Genomic DNA, 24,031 nt, shown 5'->3' on the forward strand with positions numbered 1-24,031 from the left:
ACTGTCACCTCTTGGTTTCAGTCCCTTGATGATCGTCGCCTGAATTGGTCATTTCATGAAGGGGTGCAAAATGATTTTCTAATTCTCTCGCTCCCTCCTCATTTACTGGCTGGACTTATCTTAAAGGGACTTCCCCTCCTCTACTATCTTGGGACTCTGAAATAGTTTGTTCAGAAAGAGCAGGACGGATGCCTGATTCCTTCCCTTTATTTAAGCATTTCAGAATGAATGAGTGAGCTGGCGCCCTTGCCATCCGCAACGGTGGCTAATTATTGGGTACCATTATAAATATAATGATACATAATATATGTATTTCACGTTTTCCCATCAATTGCAGTCATTATCCTTGCTGAGGCTGTAGCAACTTTTACAGGCATGGGTTGCTTTTTACAGAAAAGTTAAAAATAGAAATTATTTTTTTCAAGGTTCAAAACCCACCAGTTCAGGGAGGGCCTGGCGGGGGCGGGGACACAGAGCAGCCTGAACCGCTGCCGCCCCCTCGGCGGGGTCGCGGGCCGGGTTCCCGCGTCCGGGGGCGGGGCGAGGCGTGGGCAGGGCCGTCGCGCCTTTGCGCGCGGGGCGGGGCAGGTGGCGCAGCGGCGGCGGCGGCGGCAGCGGGCAGAAGCGAGGCGCGCGGCCCGGAGCGCGCCAACGCGGTCCCCGCCGGAGCCGCGGCGTCCGTCCGTGCGCCCCTCACCCCTCTCCCCGAGCCCGAGCCCGCCGGCCGCAGGATGGGCGCGCGCGCCTCGGGCGGGCCCCGGGCCCGGGCTGGGCTCCTGCTGCTGCTGCTGCTGCTCGGGCTGCTGGCCCCCGGCGCGCAGGGGGCGAGGGGCCGCGGCGGCACGGAGAAGAACAGCTACCGCCGCACGGTCAACACCTTCTCGCAGAGCGTCAGCAGCCTGTTCGGCGAGGACAACGTGCGCGCGGCTCAGAAGGTGGGCGCCGGGCCCGCGCCCGCGGTCACCTTGCCCCGGTCGCCGCGCACCTGGCGCCGGGGGCCGGCCTGGGCCACGCGCGGCCTCCGGGGCTGCCGGCCGGCCGGGGCGCGGGAAGAGGGGTGCCCGGGCCGGGGGCGGGGGTGCCCGACCTGCGCCCCGGGGCCTGCTGCCTGCGGCCCCCCGTCCTGCCCGGCCAGCGTCGGGTCTGGGGGCCGGTTGCGGCGCGGGGCCGGGGCGCAGGGCCTCGGGGCGCCCTCTGCTCAGCGCGCGGCGCTTCTCCTTGGACCTTGCCCCCTAGGGCCGCGCGCCCGGGGGCCTCCCCTGGGCTTCGCTGACGCCGGCCGCGCCTCTCATTCATTCATTCAACACGTTTGAATGAGCACCTACTGTGAGCCAGGCACCGTCCGCGCCCAGGGGGCGCCCTGCCCGCCCGCGCCCTCTCCCCGCGCTGCGGCGCTCTCCCCGACAGCCCCGAATTCCGTCTAGCCTCGCACCCGACCCACTTCCCCTGAGCACCTTAGGTCTTCCTCCTTCTGCTTTGAAGATATTTAGGCTGCTTTTTTTTTTTTTTTACTTTGTAAGCAAAGGAAAAGGCAATAATGCACTCTGCTCTGTTGCTTTGGCAACCTGGCACAGTAACCCTCCTAAGCACCTACTGTGTGCTGGGCCTTTCACTGGGAGCGTTCTGTGTACTTTGGAGCTGTTTGGGCACCTGCAGCCCCCTGGGGGTGGTGCTGAGCGCTCAGGAGCAGCGAGGGAGGCTCCCGCCGGCCCTCTGGGGCTGGATGAGACGGGCTTGCCCCTGGGGCAGAAGTCCACAGAGCAGCCGAGAGAGGGGAAGTGAGTGGGGGACAGTTGCCTGTGGGACTGCGGTTTTCTGAGTACAGCTCTTGCCTTCCCTCCTCTTAAGTCTTTTGCTCCGCCCTGGCCCTCGGGTTTTGGAGAGAAGTTGGGTTCAAGTGTGGGCTCTGCCACTTAAGAGCTGGCTGGCTTTAGGCAAGTGGCTTCACTTCTCTGAGCCTCAGTTTTTTAATTCGTTAAATGGGAATAATAATAACATGCCCTTCCTTATGAGGTTGTAATTGTGAGTCGTTGGTGCTTTCCTGGCCCAGAGTAGTGGCTGAATCAGTGTCCATTATTGTTATTGTTATATATCCTGGCCAACGTGCCAACCAGCGTTGCTTAGCCCTGCTGGAAAGGCTTTCAGGGTGAGAGAAAGTTTTCTGGGGCTTGAGATGGATGGAGAAAAAAAGAACATTGAAACCTAAATCAGAGTGGTTGAATAGTCTTACAGGATAAAATGAAAGACAGGTTAATTTGTTCGGACAACTGTAACTTCTGACCACCCTCTCCTATGGGTGTGCGGACGCCTCTCGTGGAGGTTGTGGGTTCTTGGGGGGAGAGAATGCTGTAGGTGGCCAAGGAGGGAGAAAGCCGACCTGGCACCTGAGTGCCAAAAGAGGGCCCTCCAGCCGGCCTGGGCGCGAGGGATGTGAGCGGGTGAGGCCCCGCTTGTGCAGACAGCGTTCAGATAGAACAGAAAGAAGTGTGGCTTCGTGCGGGCTGAGCACAGGCAACGCGTGTCTTAGCAGACACCCAAGATCCACAGACGTGAAATTCAAACTAGATAGGAGGGGCTTAACCTCTGGGTGAGTGTCAATAAGACAGCTGTGTTCTGGCAGAGAATCTGAGCATCTCGAGGCCAGAACTCTCTCTGGGGTAAACCAGGGTTTGTGCCTTGAGTAGAGACGATGATAATTCTAGCTTGTTAATTGCCTAAAATGTCCTAAGTGCTCTTAGAGATAGGGAAACTCATTTGATCCTTGGAACAACCCTATGAGGTAGGTAGTGTTACTGTTTTCATTTTACAAATGGGGAAACTGAGGCACAGAGTGGTGAAGTGACTGGCTCCAGGTCAGGCAGAGCCGGGATTTGAACCCAGGCAGAGTGGGCCTGGAGCCCACACTGGTGCCCTCCCTGGTCTTCCTCATGACCTTTCCCGGCTCCCCTAATCAGTACAGCATCTAGAACGAGGCTGACCTGACATTTTATTTCCTGCAGAGTGTAGCCCAGACCAGCTAGGCTTGGGGGAGATTGTTCTGTTAATCGTAATTAAAGGAAAACTGGGTCTGCTAGCAGCTGGAGTTTTCAGCGCCCCTGGGTTTGCTAATTAGAGCCAGACCTGCTTGGTGGGTTGTGAAGTTTGAGGGTGTTTAAAGAAACACCCCATATTCTGATCTAGGGCTTGTCTAAAATAAACCCACGGCTTTTGTGTTTGGAGCACGGGCCTGGCTGTCCAGCAGACGTGGATTCGAATCCCGGCTCTGCTTCTCGCCAGCTCTCTGACTTTGGGCCAGTTGTCCTATGGTGGACATTTCATGTAAATGGAATCATACAATATGACTGGCTTCTTGTTTTAGTGTAGTGTTTTCAAGGTTCATCCATGTCGTAGCAGGTGTCGGTGCTTCCTTCTCTCTTATGACTTTTTATTTATCCATCAGTTAATAGACATTTGGGTTGTTTCTTCTTCGTGTAAGACTGCTAAGACCATTCCTGTATAAGTTTTCGTGTGAACGTATGTTTTCAATATTTTGAGTATATACCTAGGAGTGGATTTCCTGGGTCATATGGTAACTAACCTTTCAAGGAACCATTGTACAGCTGTACCATTTTGCGTTCCCACCGGCAGTGTGTGAGGGTTCCAGTTCCCCACATCCTTGCCAACGCTTGCTATTGTCTGTCTTTTTGATTGTAGCCGTCCTGGTGGGGCTGAAAAGGTATCTCGCTGTGGTTTTGACTCGCTTGTCTCTTGAAATGTCCTGTAGTGTGTATTGCCTGAGTGTTTCTAGTGGGGCTAGATGGACGGCATGCAATTTCAGCAAGAATTCTACGTCAGGGGTTTTGTGTCCTTGCTCTGGTAGCGCAGTGGTGCACATGGTGTCTTCTTGTCCCTTTCCTTTGACCTTTGGTTGAGGCTCAGCAGACCATCTGCCCTAGAGGTGCCTTTCTCTCCTTCGTGATTTGTTTCGTGGTCTGTCTGTCCGTTCCAGCAGTGTTAGTTCATGTCACCTTTGCACCTCACCGTGTCCCTTAGATGCTTGGGCAGCCTCTGAACTGCAGACGCTCTCACCTGATCTCTGACTTTTTTGTTATATCTGTCCCCCCCATCAAAATTTCTTTTTAACCTAGAATAATAAAATTAATCCAAAATATATTAGTTCACCTTTGACTATCTCAATCTGCATCTTTAACAAGTAAAAAGTTTGTAAAGTCATGACCACAATACCATGACCACAGCCCCTGACAATTCTTTAGTAACTGACCCGAGTCCATTTTCCGATTTCTCCATCTCAAAATGTCTTTTTACAAAATTGCTTTGTTTGACTTGGGATCCAAACAAAGTCTACACTTGCGCTTAACTGGTAGGTATTTTAAGTCTCTCACCTTTTTAATATCTTTATTTTTTTAGCTCAGTTTTAGATTTATAGAAGATTGAGAATATAGTACAGGGTTCCCCAATACCCTGCACCCGTTTTCCCCTCTCCTTAGCATCTTACGTTTTTATAGTACGTTTGTTACGTTAACGAGCCAGTATGCATACGTCATTATTAGCTAGAGTCCATACTGTATTTAGATGTCCTTGGTTTTTCTCTGATGCCCTTTCTCGGCTCCAGGATCCTCTCCGGGACACCATGTCGCACGCAGTTGTGTCTCCGTAGGCTCCTTTTGCTGTGACGCTTTCTCAGACTTTCCTTGGTTTTGATGACCTGGACGGTTTTCAGGGGGGCTGATCAGGGACACCCCTCTGCTGGGATTGGTCTGCTGGTTTCCTCCTGATGAGACTGTCGTTATGGTTTTGAGAGGAAGAGCACAGAGGTAAAGTGCCGTTGTCATCACATCACGTCAAGGGCACATGCCCTCAACTGATTTCAGTGGCTTTTTGTTTTTACGGCTCCTCCTCTCTCTCCTGCTGTGTTGTTTGCTTCAAGGCCAGGTTACCTGGTGGAGAAGCCGGGCCAGGGGTCCTATAGCTGTCTCCACGTTTGCATTTGGTGGCTGCGTCCTGGTGGTGGTGTCCCCCTCCCTCCACCCCCCATTCCCGTGGACCAGTGAGACCCAGGCCCTGATGGGATTCCACCTGACTTCTGTGACCTGCTTCGGGCTCTGGGCTTCGTTGCAGCCCCTGTCTTGGTCTGCTCGGGCTCCATAACAAAGTACCACCCGTCGGGCAGCCTAAACAACAGGAATTTACTAGAAGTCTGAGATCAACTTGTGGGCAGGGCTGGTTTCTCCTGAGGCCTCTGTCCTTGGCTCGGGGATGGCCGTCTTCTCCCTGTGTCCTCACACAGTCTTCCCTCTGTCCGTGTCTGTGTCCTCATCTCCTTTTCTCATAAGGACACAAGTCCTGTTGGGTTAGGGCCACCCTAATGACCTCATTTTGCCTTAGCGACATCTTTACAGACCCCATCTCCAAATCCAGTCACATTCTGAGGAGCTGGGCGTTTGGGCTTCAGCAAAGGAATTTTGGAGGAACAACTTTGGCCCACGACACCTGCCTGGGGGCTCCTTTGTCTTCACAGACACACACTGGGCCAAGGTGTCCCATTGCAGGAGCCAAAGCAAGCAGTGCCAGCCCTCGGGGCAGAGAGCGAGCTCTCCAGTCCGTGGTGGAGAGGCAGCCGTGGGCCCTGCCTGCCCGTCCTGCCCGGCCAGTTCTTGGTGTCCCGCATCCCTGTGCATGCCTGGAGCCAGGCCTTCCGTGGCTGGGTGGTACTCGGTCCAGAGCAAGTGCCATCGCCCAGCCATCCGCGCCTCTGCCAGAGATGGCCTGAGTGGCTCTAGCGCCCGGGCACCTGCTGGATGCCGCCTGTGCGGAGGTCTCTACCGGGCCTGGGGTCCAGCCCTCTCTGAGCCCCATCTTACAGCTGAGAAAGCCGAGTCCCCCAGGGGTTCATCGGCAGGAGCAGTTTCTGTCCCAAGTAACTGCTTCCTCACCTGCTTTCCAGGGGAGCTGGTGCCGTTTCAAGGCCCGATATCCTTTTCTCACAAAAGCCATGCTGTGTGGCCCTTTCCTTGCCTCCACTGGAACAGATTATAAAGACTGCGTTCCGTCGACCAATGTGCACAAATTGTGTGCACTTTAAAGAATTGTGAGGGTATCAGCAAGATCTCGTATCTCTGTAAAATAGGACGCTATTGGGCAATAAAAAGGAATTAAGGACTGATTCATGCTACAACACGGATGAGCCTTGAAAAATGTTATTTTGAGTGAAAGGGGCCAGGCACAAAAGGTCAGGTACTGTATGGAAAGTCCGGGAAAGGCAAATCCATGGAGACAGAAAGGAGATTAGTGGCTGCCTGGGCTGGAGGAGGAGGGGATGGGCGTGACTGCTGATGGGCGCAAGGCTTCTTTGGGGACGATGAAAATGTTCTAAAATTAGATTATGGTGATGGCTGTACACTCTTGTGAATATGCCAAAAATCACTGAACTGTCCATTTTAAAGACATGAACTTAATATGTCAATAAAGCTCTTTTAAAAAAAGAATTATAGCTAACCCAGTACCAGTGTGCCTTCCACGCTGGTGGAGATGCATTCTCCCCCATCCCCCACCCACCTGCCCCACGAAAGGGGCCGTCTCCTTCTCTCCGACGTGTGCGCTTCCTTCTGGCGTTCTCCACCTAGTCTTTGGTGTTTTTTTTTAACGTGAGCTCTCCCGTTATCTTTTTTACCCTTGCATTTTTTTAAACAGGTATAAAATTATACCTTTATGGAGGTATAATTCACATACCATACAATTCATCCATTTAAAGTGTACAATTCAATGGTTGTTAGTATATTCACAGAGCTGTGCAACCATCACCACAGTCAACGTTAGAACATTTTCATCACCACAAAAAGAAATCCTGTACCTTTTCGCCATCACCCCCTCCCAAGCCCTAAGCAACCGCTAATCTACTTTCTGTCTCAATGGATTTGCCTGTTCTGGACATTTCATACAAATAGAATCATGTAACATGCAGTCTTTTGTTTCTGGCTTCTTTTCCTTAGAATCATGTTTTCAAGGTTCATTGATGTGGAGGCACGCAACAGTACTTCATTCCTTTGTTAGGGCCAAATATTATCCCATTGTATGGATAGGCCAGGCTGTGTTTATCCATTCCTCAGCTGGTGGCCACATGGTCTTTAAATATACAAATCCCTTTAGTGCAATTACCTAAGGCTAAAAGGATGAGGTCCCTGCAGGACACATTGGGGTGAGCGCGCTGTCAGAATATTGGATATCAGTAAGAATGTTGACCGTATGCCAAGTGCTCAAAGTGTTTCACGTGCATATCCTATTTAATGCTCAAATAACCAGATGGGGAGGTGCTATTACCTCCATTTGTTACCTGGAGACTTGGGATGTCTCATATGTAACATACCCGTGGTCACCTAGCTGGTAGTAAGAGGCAGAGCGGGGATTTGAACTCAGGCAGTTGCAGTCCCAGGCTGGTGCACGCTCAGCCAAGCCACAGTCCTGCACGGAGGTTGTTGGCATCCTCTGTTCTCCTGTGATGATTCAGCCCCGCGCCTCCTTTTCCCCTGGAGGAACAATCCAATTTGAAATGCTGTAGCCAGTTCACTTCGAGGCATTTATGCTGCACTTGTCAGCCAGAGGGCACGTGTACGGGGTCCTGTGGCAGCTCCCCCATTCGCTGTAATCACGCAGGTCGGGAACAACATAGATGTCCATCAGGAGGGGATTGGCTCAGCAGCTGCAGGGGTACCATCTTTAAAAAGAATGAGGCGGCTCTGTACAGGCTAAGGTTCAGTAACCACCGAGACAGAGTGTTCCACGAGAAAGTCTGCAGAGCTGTACACATATGCTGCCGTTTGTGAGAAAAACACTTGTCTATGCCATTTTCACCCGGTGCCTGTCAGGGAGGCTAATAAGCGAGTGGTGACCATGGTGTCTCCGAAACGGGATTTGGGTTTCTCGGCAGTGAGACGGGAGGCTTGCATTTCACTGAATTCCCATTTGTAGCTCTGAGTTGTTTACCGTGTGTATAGAGCATCACGGGTTCAAACAAACAGGGTGCAATGAGGCTGCCCCTCGTCTTTATGTCACTCCTGCCTGGTGGTTCTCTGGAATCACCTGGAGAGCGATGCAGCCCTCCGAGGCCCCTTGCAAGTCCTTAAAGCTGGACAGGGGTGGGTCTCCGTCACTTCCATGTGCCCGGGAGATGCTGATATGGGGAGAACGTCTGGGTGAAATAAGTTGGGGGCAGAAACTCCCACCGTTTAAAACTGAGAAATCAGGCAGAGGCCTTGACAAAGGGGGAGCAGGAGGGCTCCAGGAGGAGTGGGAAGCGGGGCGAAGCAGCTTTGCAGAGAGCGCCAGTCTCCTGTGGGTGCCGCTTGGCCTGTGGGAGGGAGGCTTGCCCAGATTTCACTCAGTTCTCGGCCTGCCCACAATTAGCTCTGAGCTCAGGTCCATCCCCTGGGCTCCTCGGCCCTCCTGTGTGGCCTCACCATCAGCCGCCACGTTTTCCCCTTGAAGTATGAACTAACGGGCCTGGCCGGACCGGGAAGAAGGGAGCGCTGGCCGAGGCGGGAGTGACCGTTCACTTGTTTCTTGCAGTTCCTGACCAGGCTGACTGAGAGGTTCGTGCTGGGAGTGGACATGTGTGTGGAGACGCTGTGGAAAGTCTGGACTGAGCTCCTGGACGTTCTCGGCCTTGATGGTAGGTGTGTGGGGGGCATCCATTGAAGGTGCCGATTTATTCGAGTGGTTCCCAAAGTGAGGAACAGGCACCCACCCGGGGTGGCACAGGAAAAGACTTGGGGAGGCTGAGTGAGGATACAAATAACCGTCTTTTATTGTAATAGTTGCATATAAAAATGGCCCATCAAAGCTGGGAGTCAGAGATGCTGCTTAGGCTCAGGCGCGAGTCTGCCCCCAGGCAAACCACAGGCCCCAGAGCCGGAGTTCTCTCTCTGGGTTGTTGGGATCCTGGAGAAACTACTCCAGTTCTTTAGGCAGAAGGGGATCTAATCCAGAGGACCAGGCTCTCAGAGCATCATCAGGAGGGCTGAAGGAGCCACGTGTGACCCCCAGGGCACTGCCCACCTGGGCTGCCAGGGGTTGCTGCCCTGCTTAAGGAATCAGGAGGCTGCCGCTGGACCCCTCGACTTCAAGGACGCGGCCCTGGTCCAGGCTCCGCCTCTCTCTCCAGGAAGTCTGCGCGGGCCTCCTGTGCCAGCCCCCCAAGACCAAGCCCAGGGTTGGCGAATCGCTGGGAGAGTCAGCCCGCAGTGGTGCTCGTGGGCCTTATTACAGCTAAAGGACACAAACCACAGTCAGCAAGGAGAAGGCGCAGGGGGTGGAGGCAGGCTCAGGCTTCCAGAGCCCTCCCGGGGACTCGCATGGGACACGCTTAATCCCCCAGCAACAAGTGTGACACCATGTGTGAAGTGTCGTCTACCAGGGAAGCCCATTGGAGACTCAGCGCCCAGTGCGTTGATTGGGGTTGCGGTGGCCCTCTGCCTGAATTCACCCACCCGAATCCCAGACTCCCCAAGGAGGGCAGGTGGTCAGCCTGCACCACGTTGTCTGTACAGACAGTCTGGGCGCCGTGCGTCCCGCTTATCAGGGAGTAGAGGGCACCCCGCCTCCAGTGTGTGGTTTTTTTTCCTCACTACCAAGCAATGAACTCACTTCTCCTCCAGCACTGACCAGGTGCCCACAAATTGAACTCAGTTGTCAGTTCTGCCTGGAGAATGCGTCGGGTCCCATAGGTCAAGGGCTCTGTCCCACTTCAGATGCCAATTGCAAGTCCAGCTTGTCACCTGTGCCTCAGACCAACCAGCTATAAATCGGAGGTTCCTGTGACCCCCTCCTTGGGTTCAGTTAATTTGCTAGAGCGGCTCACAGAAGTCGGGAAACCAGCCTACTTGCTAGATTACTGGTCTATGACAAAGACTATAACTCAGGACCAGCCAGATGGAGGAGACACATGGGGCAAGGTCTGCGGGAAGGGGCTCGGGGCTTCCACGTTCCCTAGTTCACCAACCTGGGAACCTCTCTGAACCCCATCCTTTTGGGTTTTTATGGAGGCCTCGTTACATGGGCACGACCCGGTTGGCCATTGGCGATGGATTCAACCTCCAGGCCCTCTCCCTCCCCAGAGGTCCGGGGTGGGGGGACGGGAAGTTCCAGCCCTCTAATCACGTGGTCGGTTCCCCTGGCATCCAGCTCCCATCCTGTGGTTGTCTAGGGGCTGTCCAAAAGTCACTGCATTAACGTAAGCTCAGGTGTGGTTGAAAGGGGCTTGTTCTGAGTTCTCAAGACCCCTGGATGGCTCACAGCAATGGGGAAGTCCCAAGGGTTTTGGGAGCTCTGTGCCAGGAACGGGGACGGAGACCAAATATATGTTTCTTATTATGGATCACATCAGACTTCAGAAATCCTAGTTCCCAGATGCCGGCCAAGGGCCCTCCTTGCCAGCAGGGCCTCCTGGAGAGCTCAGCCTCAGGCCCCACGTTAACTCCTGCGTACACACCTCCTGACTCGGCTTCCTCTCCTGCCCACTGTGGTCCCTTCTCAACAAATCAGCCAATGAGATTTCTTTTAAAAACATACTTCGGGGGGCCGGCCCAGTGGCCTCCATCCCATTCTTGGACATGCCCTCTAGTCCCTTAGGTGTTCCCTGCGGGGGGCAATTCCCCAGCCCTTTGCCTGCTCTGGTCTTTCCCATCCTGGGTCTCTGGTACATGCCGCCTCCTGCAAGGGGCCCATCCTGATTACCCCATGTAAAGGGAACTCGTTGTCTGTTCTCACACTGCCCATTCCTTCTCTTTATGGCACTTGTCAGCTGTACCATCCCGTATATGTGTGTGTGTGTGTGTGTGTGTGTGTGTGTATGTGCTCTCCCCTCTGGCATCTCAGCTCCTGTGGGTGGGGTCTCCTCTGGGCTGTGCCCTCAACCCCGGCTCTGTCCCGGCACAAAGCGGCCCATCGTTAATGCGAGCTGGAGGGCTGCTGGCCCTGCTGCTTCGCTGCTGCTGTGAGTTGACTTGTGTCCTCCCGAAAGCGCGGTACCTGTGCACGTGGCCTTATTTGGGAAGAGAGTCTTTGCAGATGTCATCAAGTCACGATGAGGTCATCCTGGGTTAGGGTGGCTCCCCAATCCAGTATGTGGTGAACTGCAGGAAGGGGGAAATTTGGACCCCGGCCCACAGAGACGCACAGGGAGAAGACGGCCACGTGACGATGGAGACTGAGATGGGCGAGTGCAGCCGGGAGCCCGCAGGAGCTGAGGAGGCAGGAGGGACCTCCCCTAGAGCCTGCGGAGGGAGCGCAGCCCTGCCCACGCCTTGCTTTCAGACTCTCGTCTCCAGAACTGTGAGAGAAGACATTCCTCTTGTTTTAAGCTGCCAAGCCCATCGTCGTATGTCACAGCGGCCCCAGGAAGGTAACAGAGCTCCAATTACATGCAAAATCTCTCGGAGTTCTCCTGTCGGCCCTTGACATTCCCCCCTTACTGATCGGAGACCAGGGCATGAGGTTGAGGCCCTGGCCCAAAGCTGCACAGGTTGGGGCGCCCTGGTCCACACCTGCTGTCGTCCCCCTCAGCCACTCAGAGCCGTCACCAGCCTTGAAGCCTTGAGTTCAACCTCTGAGAGGCCTTAGGCCAGCGCCGGGCACCGTGCCGCTCAGATGAAGGACAGGAGGCAGCCGCATGGCCGTGTGAGAAGATGCTGTGCAGCCCGCAGCCCCTAGGGCCGGTGAGGGCCCCTCTGGGACGCAGGCTGAGTCAACACATAACCCAGATGCAGCAACTGCGTGCAATCCCACTTGAAGTCCCTAGTCACCGCCTGCCCGGATTGCTGAACTCTCAGTCTTTCCACCTCTGACCAGTGAGCCTGGAGAAACAAAGCTGATTGCGAGAGATTGCGTGCAGCTCGGGATGAAGAACTATGAGCAGACAGCCTTCTAATCCCGTGGGAGAGGACCAGGGCGGAGCCAGGAGGTCGTGAACGCTGGCATTCGTGATGAGTGCAGCTGACGCATACCGCAGGTGAAGAGCTCGCTTCCATGGTATCGTTTCCCCTTCTATTTGATGCACAAGCTGCAAGCATCCGAAGGCCTTTGGAATTTGTGTCTTATGCTTAGAAGCTTGAGTGTGTGAAAGGCTTTACAGGAAACCGTATTCCAAGTTGGATATTCTGGTAGAAAGTGTTTCCCTGAGCACAATCCTCTAATTTCCTCCTTTGGAAGTTTTTAGGGTTAAAATGGAGACTCTCTAGAAAAAGGAACCCTCATACACTGTTGGTGGGAATGCAAACTGGTACAGCCACTATGGAAAACAGTATGGAGATTCCTCAAAAAGTTAAAAAGAGAAATACCCTATGACCCAGCCATCCCGTTACTGGGTATCTATCCTAAGAACCTGAAATCAGAAATCCCAAGAGTCCCTTGCACCCCTATGTTCATTGCAGCATTATTTACAATAGCCAGACGTGGAACCAACCTACATGCCCAGAAACTGATGATTGGACAAAGAAGATATGGTATATATACACAATGGAATACTACTCAGCCATAAAAAAAGACAAAATTGGCCCATTCGCAGCAACGTGGATGAACCTCGAGGGTATTATGTTAAGCGAAATAAGCCAGTCAGAGAAAGACGAACTCTATATGACTCCACTCATAGGTGGAAGTTAACATATTGACAAGGAGATCTGATCAGTGGTTACCAGGGAAAAGGGGGGGGTGGGGGGAGGGCACAAAGGGGGAAGAGGTGTACCCACAACATGACTAACAAAAATGTACAACTGAAATCTCACAAGGTTGTAATCTGTCATAACATTAATTAAAAAAAAAAATTGGATAGCCTTATGCAAAAAAAAAAAAAGGAGACTCCCTAGTCTGGAACAGTCTGATAAAACTCGAACGCCAGCCACACGTGTGATGTTCAGTGTTCTGGTTGCCACATTAAAAACGTAAAAAGAAATGGGTGAAATTAATTTTAATAAGGTATTTTGGTTAACCTACTAAATGGAAAATATTGTCATCTCAACTTGTGATCAGTATGAAAAATGATTAACGCGGTGTCTTACGTTCTGGGGGGTCTTGTCTCCCAGATCCAGTCTGTATCTGACACAGTGCATCTCAGTTCAGACTTGCCACATTTCCGGTGCTTGGTGGCCACATGTGGCCTGCGGTGTCTGTAAAGGACCGCACAGTTTTTGCCCACCCCAGATCTGCTGGCTCAGGACCCTTTTCCGGGAAATAGAGCATTTGTCCAGGAGTTGAAAGGATGGATTTCAGTCGCCCATCTTCCTCAAGTTCTTTACTTTCTCTGAAGCCTCTGAGGCCACTTCCAACAAAATGGGACCCTGGGCAAGTCCCACTCTGTGCCTGTGTCCTCATGTGGAAAATGCTAGAATCCCCTCATCACAGCATGAGGATCAAATGACAATTCATGGAGATCGGTCAGAACAGTGCCTGGCCCACAGTAAACGCCTTGTGAAGGGGCTTTGCTCCAAAAAGTCAGTCATCGTGCAGGTCGGGAGCCCGCCCCGTCTCGATTCTCTGCCGGGAGGGCCGGCTGTGTCCAGCTGCACCTGCTTTCCCCTGTCTGCCCGTGGGGACGCTACAGATGTGTGGTGACATAAACCCTGGCCCAGCTGAGAAGCACGTCTGCCACCAGAAGGCTTACTTTTCTCTGAGTGGTACCTATTATGGTACCGAATTCATTTGTTGAAGTCCTAATTCCCAGCACCTCAGAATGTGGCCTTATTTGGAACCAGGGGCGTTGCCGATGTAATTAGTAAGATGAGGTCCTGCTGGAGTAGGGTGGACTCTAAATCCTGTATGACTGGGGACCTCATAAGAAGGGGAAATTTGGACCCAGAGGCACGCCCGGGGAGACAGCCATGTGAGGATGAAGGCGGAGGTCAGGGTGATGCTTCTCTGCGTCAAGAACACCAAAGATGGCCAGCAAATAGCAGAAGCTGGGGAGAGGCCTGGAACAGATTCTCCCTCAGTCTCGGAAGGGACGAACCCTGCCAACACCTCAGTCTCCAATTCTAACCTCCAGGACGGGAGGGAATGGATTCCTGCTGTTTAAAACACTCAGCTTGAGGTGCTTGTTGGCAGCCCCAGGAAGGTAACGCAGTATGCTTTGCCGGAAGGCAGGACAGCCAGTGTTGCCTGTGTTCTCTTTAGGACTTTTAGGGCCTGTGGGGAGCAAGGTTGCTTCTTCCCACACTCCTTTGATTGAGATGGCAGTTTTGACTTCCACCGTCGGATTGTGGAGCAGGTTAGCACTCTCATCTCCAGGCCAGGATTTCCTCAGGTGGCCTCGCACCTGCTGCTCACCTGTCTTAGCCCCTTGGCAGCAGGTAGTACATGTTATGTGGCCATGCACATAGAGTCTGTTCCAATGGTTCTCAAAGTCTGCTCTGAGGAACCCAGGGGTGCCGAGGCCCTCTCGGGAACTGTGAGGTCCTCCTCTTTCCAACCTTGTGTTTCCATGGGGCCAGGCAGTCACACGTGCTTCAATACTTTTTAATATCCTTTATGTGGTGATGATATTTTGAATATATTGGGTTAAATGAAATATCTTAACATTAATTTTCCCTGTTTCACTTGCCTTTTTAATGTGAGTACTAGAACATTTTAAATGACGTATGTGGCCCAAATTTGCAGCTGGCATTCTGTTTCTGTGAATTCAAAAACAGATCTGGGGGCTGGCCCCATAGAGAAGCAGTTAAGTTCCTGTGCTCCGCTTTGGTGGCCCAGGGTTTCACTGGTTCAGATCCCAGGTGTGGACCTAGCACCACTCATCAGGCCAAGCTGAGGCGGCGTCCACACAGCAGAGCCAGAAGGACCCACAACTAGAAGATACAACTGTGTACTGGGGGGCTTTGGGGAGGAGAAGAAGAAGAAGAAGAAAAAGAAGAGTGGCAACAGATGTTAGCCCCGGTGCCAATCTTTAAAAACTAAAAAAACAGGTCTGAGAATCCAGCTCTCCTAACAAGCTAGATATTAAAGAGATTTGCAAAAACTGCAAAGCAACACCACCGTTCTCACTGTGTTTTTTTCATATTGTTTTGGAAAAGTTATTTTTCATAAAAAATATATTTTGTGTGTTAACTGTAATGGGTTCAGTGTTATTTTTAAATGAATACTACTTGAAAATTATAAACAGCTTGCGTCTTCTACTCAGTTTTGCTGTGAACCTAAAACTGCTCTGAAAAATAAAGTATTTTTTTAAAAAGTAGGGAGCGGGGCCGGCCCCGTGGCTGAGTGGTTAAGTTCGCGTGCTCCGCTGCAGGTGGCCCAGGGTTTTACCGGTTCGAATCCCGGGCGCGGACATGGCACTGCTCATCAAACCACGCTCGAATCCTGGGCGCAGACATGGCACTGCTCATCAAACCACGCTGAGGCAGCGTCCCACATGCCACAACTAGAAGCACCCACAACTAAGAATATACAACTATGTACCGGGGGGGCTTTGGGGAGAAAAAGGAAAAAAATAAAATCTTTAAAAAAAGTAGTGATTAAGAAAGATCAGCCTGAAAGTATGAGGTGTCTCAAAGTACGAAGTCACAATGAATTTTTTTGTTGAGGGTATTAGATATTAGTTTTAGTTTCTAATGTGATAAATACAAAAAGATAGAAACCATCTAAGTGAAAGCTCCTGGGGGTCCTGAGACCAAAAGGTCTGCCTTAGCCCCATCTTCTGCAGGGGCTCAGTGTAAAATCAGCCCCAAAGTCAAAACCGCATTCGGTCAGAATGCTCCCGACGCCTCTGGGAGGCAGTGAAGGAGTGTGGCCCCCCGACTTTCGGGGGGTCCTGGGTGACCCTGAGCCCTCAGCCCTGGGCAACGTTGCTGTTTATGAGGTTGGGCCCCAGATGAGGTGGCCCCCTGTGCACCACAGTCTGCTCTGCTTGGGGGTTGCGGGGGGTGTGAGATGTTCACACTCAATGCATTTAGAGACTTGAAATGCCCCAGGTTCCAGTCATCCCATCTCGTACTTGCTCTGGGTCCACACTGACCCCCTCCAAGTCGCCACATCCCGCTTCACCCCAGGCTCCCGCCTCCCCCCGGGGAAAGACCTGATTGTGCATCAGCCAGCGGGGCTGAAAGCGAGGCCCTGAGAGCAGCCGCAGCAGCTGTGACATCCCGGGAGCTGGTGAGAGGTGCACATTCCTGGGCCCACCGCAGACCTAGGGAATGGCGTGTCCTGGGCTGGGCCCGGCTGCCTGTGTCCCGAGCCTTCCAGGGGCTGCGGATGCACTCGCTGAGGGGAGGACCTGCTGTGTAAGCTAAGACACACGGGATGTAGCTCCCCTTGAACGTGGCAAACGACACCCCGAGAAAGCAACCAGACGTCCCACAGTGTAGGACCTTCTGCGAAAAAACCCATCTTCAGAAAGTCGCCGTCACGGGACTCTTCTAGATTACCCCATATTCGTGGACTGGAAGAATTAATATTGTTAAAATGTCCGTAGTACCCAAAGCAATCTATAGATTCAATGCAAACCATATCAAGATTCCATTGGCATTTGTTACAGAAATAGAAAAAACAATCCTAAAATTTATATAGAACCACAAAAGAGCCCGAATAGCCAAAGGAACCCTGAGAAAGAAGAACAAAGTGGGAGACGTCACGCTACCTGATTTTAAACTATATTATAAAGCTATAGTAATCAGAACAGTACAGTCCTGGCATAGAAACAGACACAGGCCAATGGAACAGAATCGAGAGCCCGGAAGTAAACCCCTGCATATATGGGCGGCTAATATCTGGTAAGAGAGCCGAGAATACTCAAAGGAGAAAAGACAGTCTCTTCAATAAATAATACTGGGGAAATTGTATATTTTCATGTAAAAGAGTGACACTGGACCCCCATCTTACACTACTCAACAATGAACTCAAAATAGATTAAAGACTTGAACCAAAGACCTGGAACCATAAAACTCCTAGAAGAAAACATAGGCAGTAAGCTCTTTGACAGTGGTCTTGGTGATGATCTTTTGGATTTGAGACCAAAAGCAAAGGCATCAAAAGCGAAAATAAAGAAGTGGAATTAGATCAAACTAAAAAGCTTCTGCACAGCAAAAGAAACCGTCACAAAATGAAAAGACAACCTACAGAATGGGAAAAATATTTGCAAGGCGTATATCTGATAAGGGCTTAATATCCAAAATATGTAAAGAACTCATACAACTCAATAGCAAAAAACCAAATAATCCAATTACATAATGGGCAGAGGACCTGAGTAGACATTTTTCCAAAGAAGATATATGAATGGCCAACAGGTATGTGAAAAGATGCTCACGGTCAGTAATCATTAGGGAAATGCAAATCCAAATCACAATGACATATCACCTCATACCTGTTTAGAATGGCCGTCATAAACAGACAAGAGACAACAGTGATGGTGAGGATGTGGAGAAAAGGGAACCCTCCTGCACTCTTGGTGGGAATGTAAATTGGTGCAGCCGCTATGGAAAACAGTATGGAGGTTGCTCAAAAAATTAAAAATAGAACTACCATATGATCCAGCAATTCCACTGCTGGGAATATATCCAAAGGAAAACAAAACGCTATATGGGATATAGTGTATAAGATATAGTACAAGAGACATCTGCACCCATGTTCATAGCAGTATTATCTACAATATCCAAGACATGGAAACAACCCAAGTGTCCATCAATGGATGAATGGGTAAAGAAGATGTGCCATAGATAATGTGCAATGGAATACTATTCAGCCATAAAAAAATGGGAATCCTACCATTTACAACAACATGGACCTTGAGGGCATTATGCTAAGTGAAATAAGTCAGACAGAGAAAGGCAAATACTGAATAACCTCACTTACATGTGGAACCTAAAAAACAAACCAACCCAAGCTCGTAGAAAAAGCAATCCCATTTGTTGTTATGGGGGGTGGGGCGGGGGAACTGGAGGAAGGTGGTTGAAAGGTACAAACTTCCATCGATAAGATAAAAAAGTCCCGGGGATGTAACGTACAACACAATAACTGTAGTTCACACTGTTGTATGATTTATAGGAAAGTTGTTAAGAGTAGATCCTGAGAGTTCTCATCAGAAGGAAAAAAAAGATTCTTTTCTTTTTTTGTTGTTTCTGTGTGAGATGATGATTGTTAACAACTTATTGTGGTAATCATTTCGCAGGATAAGTCAAATCATTATGCTGTACACCTTCAACTTGCACAGTGCTATATGTCAATTATATCTCAATAAAACTGGAAAAAAGATGCATGCTGAAGTACGACGTGGGCATCTTGGAAGTGGTTTGGTAAAAAAGTATGTGACTAGAGAGATGAAGCCAGATATGGCAAGGTGTTAATTGGTAAACCTAGGTGGTTTCAATAGAAGTATTTATTTTACCGTTCTTTTAACTTTTCTGTTTGAAAATTTTCTTAAGTCGGGCACAGAGAAGACGCAAGTCCTCCTTTTCACTTCACTCTTAAGATGGAGCTTCATGTGTGCGTACCAGTCATGGTTAGGTTTGGCTGTGAGTAACAGGGACCCAAAATCACAGCAGCTTAAACAAGATGGAAGCTTGTTTCTCTTTTGTGAAAGTTCACAGGTAGGTGGCTTTGTGGCACATAGTCCTCAGGACCGAGGCGCCTTCCATCTTATTGCTCCCCAGTAGGTGACTTCCCTTCCCTCATGGCCCAAGACGGCTGCTTGCATTCCAGCTATCGAATCCACATTTCAGCAGGCAGAAGAAGAAGAGGTAAAGGGCACATTCTTGCTACTTTTAGGTCCCCCTTGAAGCCACCACAAAACACTTCTGCTTACCTCTCCTTGACCAAAGCTTAGTCGTGTATAGCTGCAAGGGAGGCTGGGAAATGCCTTTATCCTAGGCAGCCATGTGGCCAGCCTGAAATGACGTTTGTTACTATGGAAGACAAGAAGGAAGGAAATTGAAAGACAGTGTGCAGGCTCTCCCCAGCCATGAAAGGTGTTTGAAAGCTGTGGTCATGGCAGGCCGTCTTATCGAGTTGCCCTGCTTCTCATAAGACTTAGTCTGCGGGTTAATGAGGCAGTTACAAAAGCCCAGCCAGTGAGCAGAGGGGCCCAAAAGAGAGCTGCTCTCTCTTTTGTAGAGAAACCCCGACTCCCTGTAATCCGTTGCTGTCCCTCTTTTCTGTTCTGCAGTCTCGAACCTGTCCCAGTATTTCAGCCCAGCCTCCGTGGCCAACAGCCCGGCCCGGGCCCTCCTCCTGGTCGGCGTCGTCCTCCTGGCCTACTGGTTCTTGTCTCTGACCCTGGGCTTCACCTTCAGCGTCCTGCACATGGTGTTCGGCCGCTTCTTCTGGGTCGTGCGGGTCATCCTGTTTTCCATGTCGTGCGTGTACATCCTGCACAAGTACGAGGGCGAGCCGGAGAACGCCGTGCTGCCGCTCTGCTTCGTGGTGGCCGTCTACTTCATGACCGGGCCCATGGGCTTCTACTGGCGCAGCAGCCCCAGCGGCCCCAGCGTGGAGGAGAAACTGGAGCATCTGGAAAACCAGGTCCGGCTGCTCAACATCCGCCTCAACAGAGTGTTGGAGACTCTGGACCGCTCCAACGGCAAGTGACAATCAGCCAGCCGGCCGCGTCCCATCGTGCCAGCGCCCTCTCTCAGAAAGCAAAAAAGAAGAAGAAAAAAAAGAACACCAAACCCTAAACAATCTTAATAAACATACCTGAGCAAGAGGGAGGCGCTCTGTGAGGGTATTTCCGGCCACATGTCGACTCCCAGGATGCGTTCCAAGAGGAGTGACGAGAGCGTTTATGTAGAACTACCCGCCAAGTGTCATTAGTGGAGAAGATATTTTTTAAACAAAGGTTATAAACCATATAAGCTGTACAGTCAGAGAAGTTTATCTGTGCATAGAGCATAAAAGTTAATTTTTTCAAGCATTTAAATACATCTTTTGTAAGGTTTTTTAATAAAGGCAGATCGAGTCAAGTTTATTAAAACTTCACATTGAGGGGAAGAACCGTGCTAATTCGACGTTTTAGGGAAGTTTCCATGCTGGCGTTTGTTTTCACGGCATAGGGATTGGTGGGTGAGGTCTGTGTGCGTTATTTTCATTTTCCAAAACTGTGAGCTTCATTTCAGCTTCCTTTTGGTGGATGTCGACTTAGCTGAGTGTTGTCGCTTGTGAATGTGGACGGTTGTGCCTCGAGGATAAACCTAAGCATCCTTTGGACCCTAGCGATCCCAGCCAAGCCCCCATCAATTATATTATTAGATGAAGAAATCATTATTTGTAGAAAACCTGATATTTTTTTCCCCTTCTGTACTTTGATGTTTTAACCTCAACATCTTGTAGAGGAAAGTTCAAGGACCTGGCAAATGTCTTTGGGGTTTGAAGCCAAGAGCTGTACTGGCTGAGCATCGAGGCTCGCTCGGGAATCATTTGATGTCCTCGTTCTGCCGTTTGCCAGCTAGGCTGCTATAGGAAGGATCTGCTCTCGAGGGTTTTTTGTGTGTTTCATTTGGTTTTCGGTTGACTCAGGACCTTAGAAGGAAAACACACCGTAGCAGCTAATAATATTTTCAAGTCTGTTGCTGCTTATAAAGCATTCTCAGGAACCATAAGCAGGAATCAACAAGCTTTGGAGAAAATCTGGATTGTTTTTCCTCAAATTTTTACAATACACGTGTGAGTTGCTTTTTGTCTGAAGACTGTGGTGTCCTTGTCTTCCGTGGTCTCGGGGCAGAGGAGAGGTACGTGCAGGGCAGACAGCTGTGGGCTCCTGGTTGGGGGAGCTTTGCCAGGCTTGGATCTGGGGCTGGTGGAAAGCCCCCTTTTGGGATTCCCCAAGTGTGTTGTTATGCACCAGGAGCACAGGGCAAGGAGGAGAAGCCGCAGCTTTTGCACAACCCAGTTTTGCAGGCTGCCAGTCGAGGCTGTCTCGAGTCCTTTGCTGCCCCTGGACGTGCCCTGGCCAGCCCCTCAAGAGCCCCTGTACGCTGATTTCCAGAGACCCCGCCAGATTGGGTAGAACCAACACCTTAGGGTCCACGTATCGTTTTGGAGAAAACTCAGCTGTCTGCCAACTTCTCTGCGGTGTTTCTGTGAACTTTTATTTTTGGTTGCAAGTATCTGGAAAACAAAAGCAGGTGTTTCTGAGGATGTGTGAGACTTCTATTTTTAAGGTGCACGTAATGGGACCCAAACTCTCCTGTGTTTGTTTCACCTCCTGAAATGCATACGTGTTCTCCAGGATGTGCTTGGGGAAATCTTTATCCAAGGGCATCTGAGCCCTGTGCTTTCTGGGTTGGAACCGTTCTGGTTTTGTCATCGAGATACTTATAGATGAAGCCATTTTAGCACAGGGTCTAAATAAGTCCAAGGAGGTCGTCTTTGCCCTCCTTCCTTTTGCTCATTTGGCTTTTGTGTGTTTGGCACGTGTAAGGTACTAAAACCTTGCTTTGCGGACGTTGGCCAGGGGAAAGTTGCCGTTCTCCGCACAAAGCTTTTAAATGTTAAACCATCAGTGTGGTCTGGGTTTACTGTCCACTCCCTTCCCCTCCTCCCTCACCCGCGAAACTCGAAGGGCACGGTGCTCTCCTGAGATCTAGACAGGAAACCACGTTAACGGCAGTCACTCGAGGGAGCAGGTGTGTATCTGGGCGCTGGTGGGTTGAGACCACAAGCACCAACTGAAAACTGCTGTTGAGAATATGCACCGTTTTACCGAATTCGCGAAGTGTGGGCTCTGGAGCCAATTTTACAGTTTGCTACACTCAAGTGAAAAATGTCCTGATTTTTCGTGAAAGAACCTGCAGTTAATTAGGAGTCTCACTTCAGGGGAGAACATTATTTGAAATTCTGGTAGAAATCCTAGATGGAAGGTCTGAATAACTTGCTTTTTAATGCATAAATTTGACTTTTGTTCAGGCATATTCTTAACCCTGAATAGTTGGGCATTTTTTTTTTCTCCATTCTGTGGAAGGGCACGTGGCCTCCCCCGCCTGCCCCATCTCTTTCTTTTTTCTCTCTTTTGTACGTGGAAAAATGTATTTTTGTACCATATCTCATACCTTGAAGAGAAACGTTTTTTGTATCTTCAGGGCTGTAGAGTATCTTAGTGCAACTCTTCCTTCAATGTGACATAAAAACACCCTGACGGAAACTGCTGTGGGTCTGTGATAACGGCGTTTCTTAGCTTAAAGTTGGTCAGTGTTAATTTCCCACACTTCAGTGTCACGGTCAATCCTAAGAACTGAAAATGGTCCAGAAAAGAAAAAGGACCAACTCTCTCTAAACTGCTGGAGCTGTGTGGCTCTTTTGGAGCCGATGTTTAGAGTGACCTCTTCCTGGACATGCTAGCAAAGATGCTTTCGTGGTGCATAACCCGTCCATATGTATGTTTTCCAATACCAGTGAGCATTTCCTGCCTTCTGGGGTTTTTTTTGCTTCACGTTTCAGTGACACCCCATATCTTTTCTGGGAACAAAGTGCAGCCACAGAATTTCTGCAAAGCTGCTTTGTGCCTGTGGGGTCTTAAACTTCTAAAGGTGACTGAGTGACAGCACGGAGAGGTTAAAGCCATTGGAAGAAGGTTTTTAATGCGGTTCCACAAAGATGACAGACACAGCGTGCCACGCAGGGCCACACGAAGCCTGTCCCACGCAGGGTCAGGAAGCAGAGAGGGGACCTGGGACTATGATTTGTGACTGGTGGTGGGCAGGGACTGGGTTGGGACATCCCCTACTGGGTGCTAAGTGTAAACGTGCAGGTCCAGGTCAGTGGTTGGGAAGATTATAAGGTGACTTCTGCACATGCACAGGGGTGGCTTGTGGGGCAGATGTAAATTTCCCACTTTGGTCTTGAGTGTGGCCTGGGGTTGAGCGGTCGTGGAGAGGTTAGGGAGGATGTGTCGGATTCCAAAGCAGAATCTAAAACGTGGTCCATCCGCCTCGTCCCTAGTGGGAAGCCTGAATTGCGGCGTTTCCGCCCGCTGCTTAAGATGCTTTGGATGAAGGCCGCCTGCCTGACAAGTTGGCACCTGCTGACTTCTCCCTGGTGGGTTTTGCACTGGCTGACTTAACCAAAGAGCCAGCTCTCGACATCTAGTTAGCTCGGTTAAAAGGAGTTCTAAGGCCCTAAGGTGTCAATCCCCTCTCCCACCTTTTTTTAAAAATAATACATCACCATTCGGCAAAGTTTTTGTTTATGGCCATTTGAGTCATGGGACTTTGCTCCTCGCTTGTGAATAACAGAATTATATATTTTTGGCAGGACCTAACACAGTACCCTTAACATTAATATTGGACACCCATCAGTATGATGTATAGGACCTGGAATAAACCAGCTTTGTTCAGCACACTGAATTCTGCGCTTTGCTCCTCAACGATTCCTTGGTGTGTCGGAGGTGCCCCAGGACCAGTTTTTCCCTCGTGGTGGCACCAAAAGCTGATCATCATTTGCATCGTCTACTGAAAACCTGTGGCAGCTAGTGGTGTTATTGACCATATGTTCTGATATCTTTCTGCAGATTTAAAGGTTTTATTGTAGTGTCAATTTAATATCCGCATGTGTGTTAAATCTCTGAATACCGTGTAATTAAATTGATTTCTTGTCATGGTGATGGTGATTCGCGCACACTTAAAATCCAGCGAAGCAATTATTTCCCTCCTCTTAACTGGAAGTCATGTGTGAGGTATGGTAGCCTTATCAACGCTGTATTCACGATTCAATTCATATTTTGTGTATCTGGTTATAAATTTTATATAGCATTTAATTTGACACTTAATATAAACCCATTTGATTTAAATATAGTGGTGTGTGTGTGTATGTGGTGTGTGTACTCTTCAGTCCCAGGAGCCTTGGGAAAATGATTGTACAAATATCATATATAGACAAAAATGTATAAGGCTTATTTTTTTTTGAAAAGCAGTACATTCATTTCTCTTATTTATTAAATCACTGGCTTTGGTGTTACGTAGAGATATTTGTAGACTGATTTCAGAACAGAATTAAAATATTGTGAAAATTACAGCTTAATAAGTGTTTATTGTAATTTCATTGTACAGACTTCCTAAATATATTTTAT

At 50.1% G+C, this 24,031-nt stretch overlaps 1 protein-coding gene across 3 annotated transcripts; it reads left to right on the plus strand.

Annotated features, from left to right (window-relative positions):
- Positions 1 to 582: 582 nt before the first annotated feature.
- Positions 583 to 23,982, plus strand: BRI3BP (BRI3 binding protein). 3 transcript variants are annotated; one of them, XM_070629309.1, is made up of 4 exons: positions 592 to 935; positions 8,563 to 8,665; positions 18,624 to 18,710; positions 19,136 to 23,982. In XM_070629309.1, exons 1-4 carry the CDS (start codon positions 732 to 734, stop codon positions 19,555 to 19,557), a joined length of 816 nt encoding a protein of 271 aa, XP_070485410.1. In that variant the 5' UTR covers positions 592 to 731; the 3' UTR covers positions 19,558 to 23,982. The 3 variants fall into 3 exon arrangements, with proteins under 3 accessions (XP_070485413.1, XP_070485410.1, XP_070485411.1); XM_070629310.1 differs by having other exon boundaries at positions 18,627 to 18,710; XM_070629312.1 differs by lacking the exon at positions 18,624 to 18,710 and having other exon boundaries at positions 583 to 935.
- Positions 23,983 to 24,031: the final 49 nt, after the last annotated feature.

Source organism: Equus przewalskii, chromosome 7, assembly GCF_037783145.1.
Source record: "Equus przewalskii isolate Varuska chromosome 7, EquPr2, whole genome shotgun sequence".
Taxonomy (NCBI): domain Eukaryota; kingdom Metazoa; phylum Chordata; class Mammalia; order Perissodactyla; family Equidae; genus Equus; species Equus przewalskii.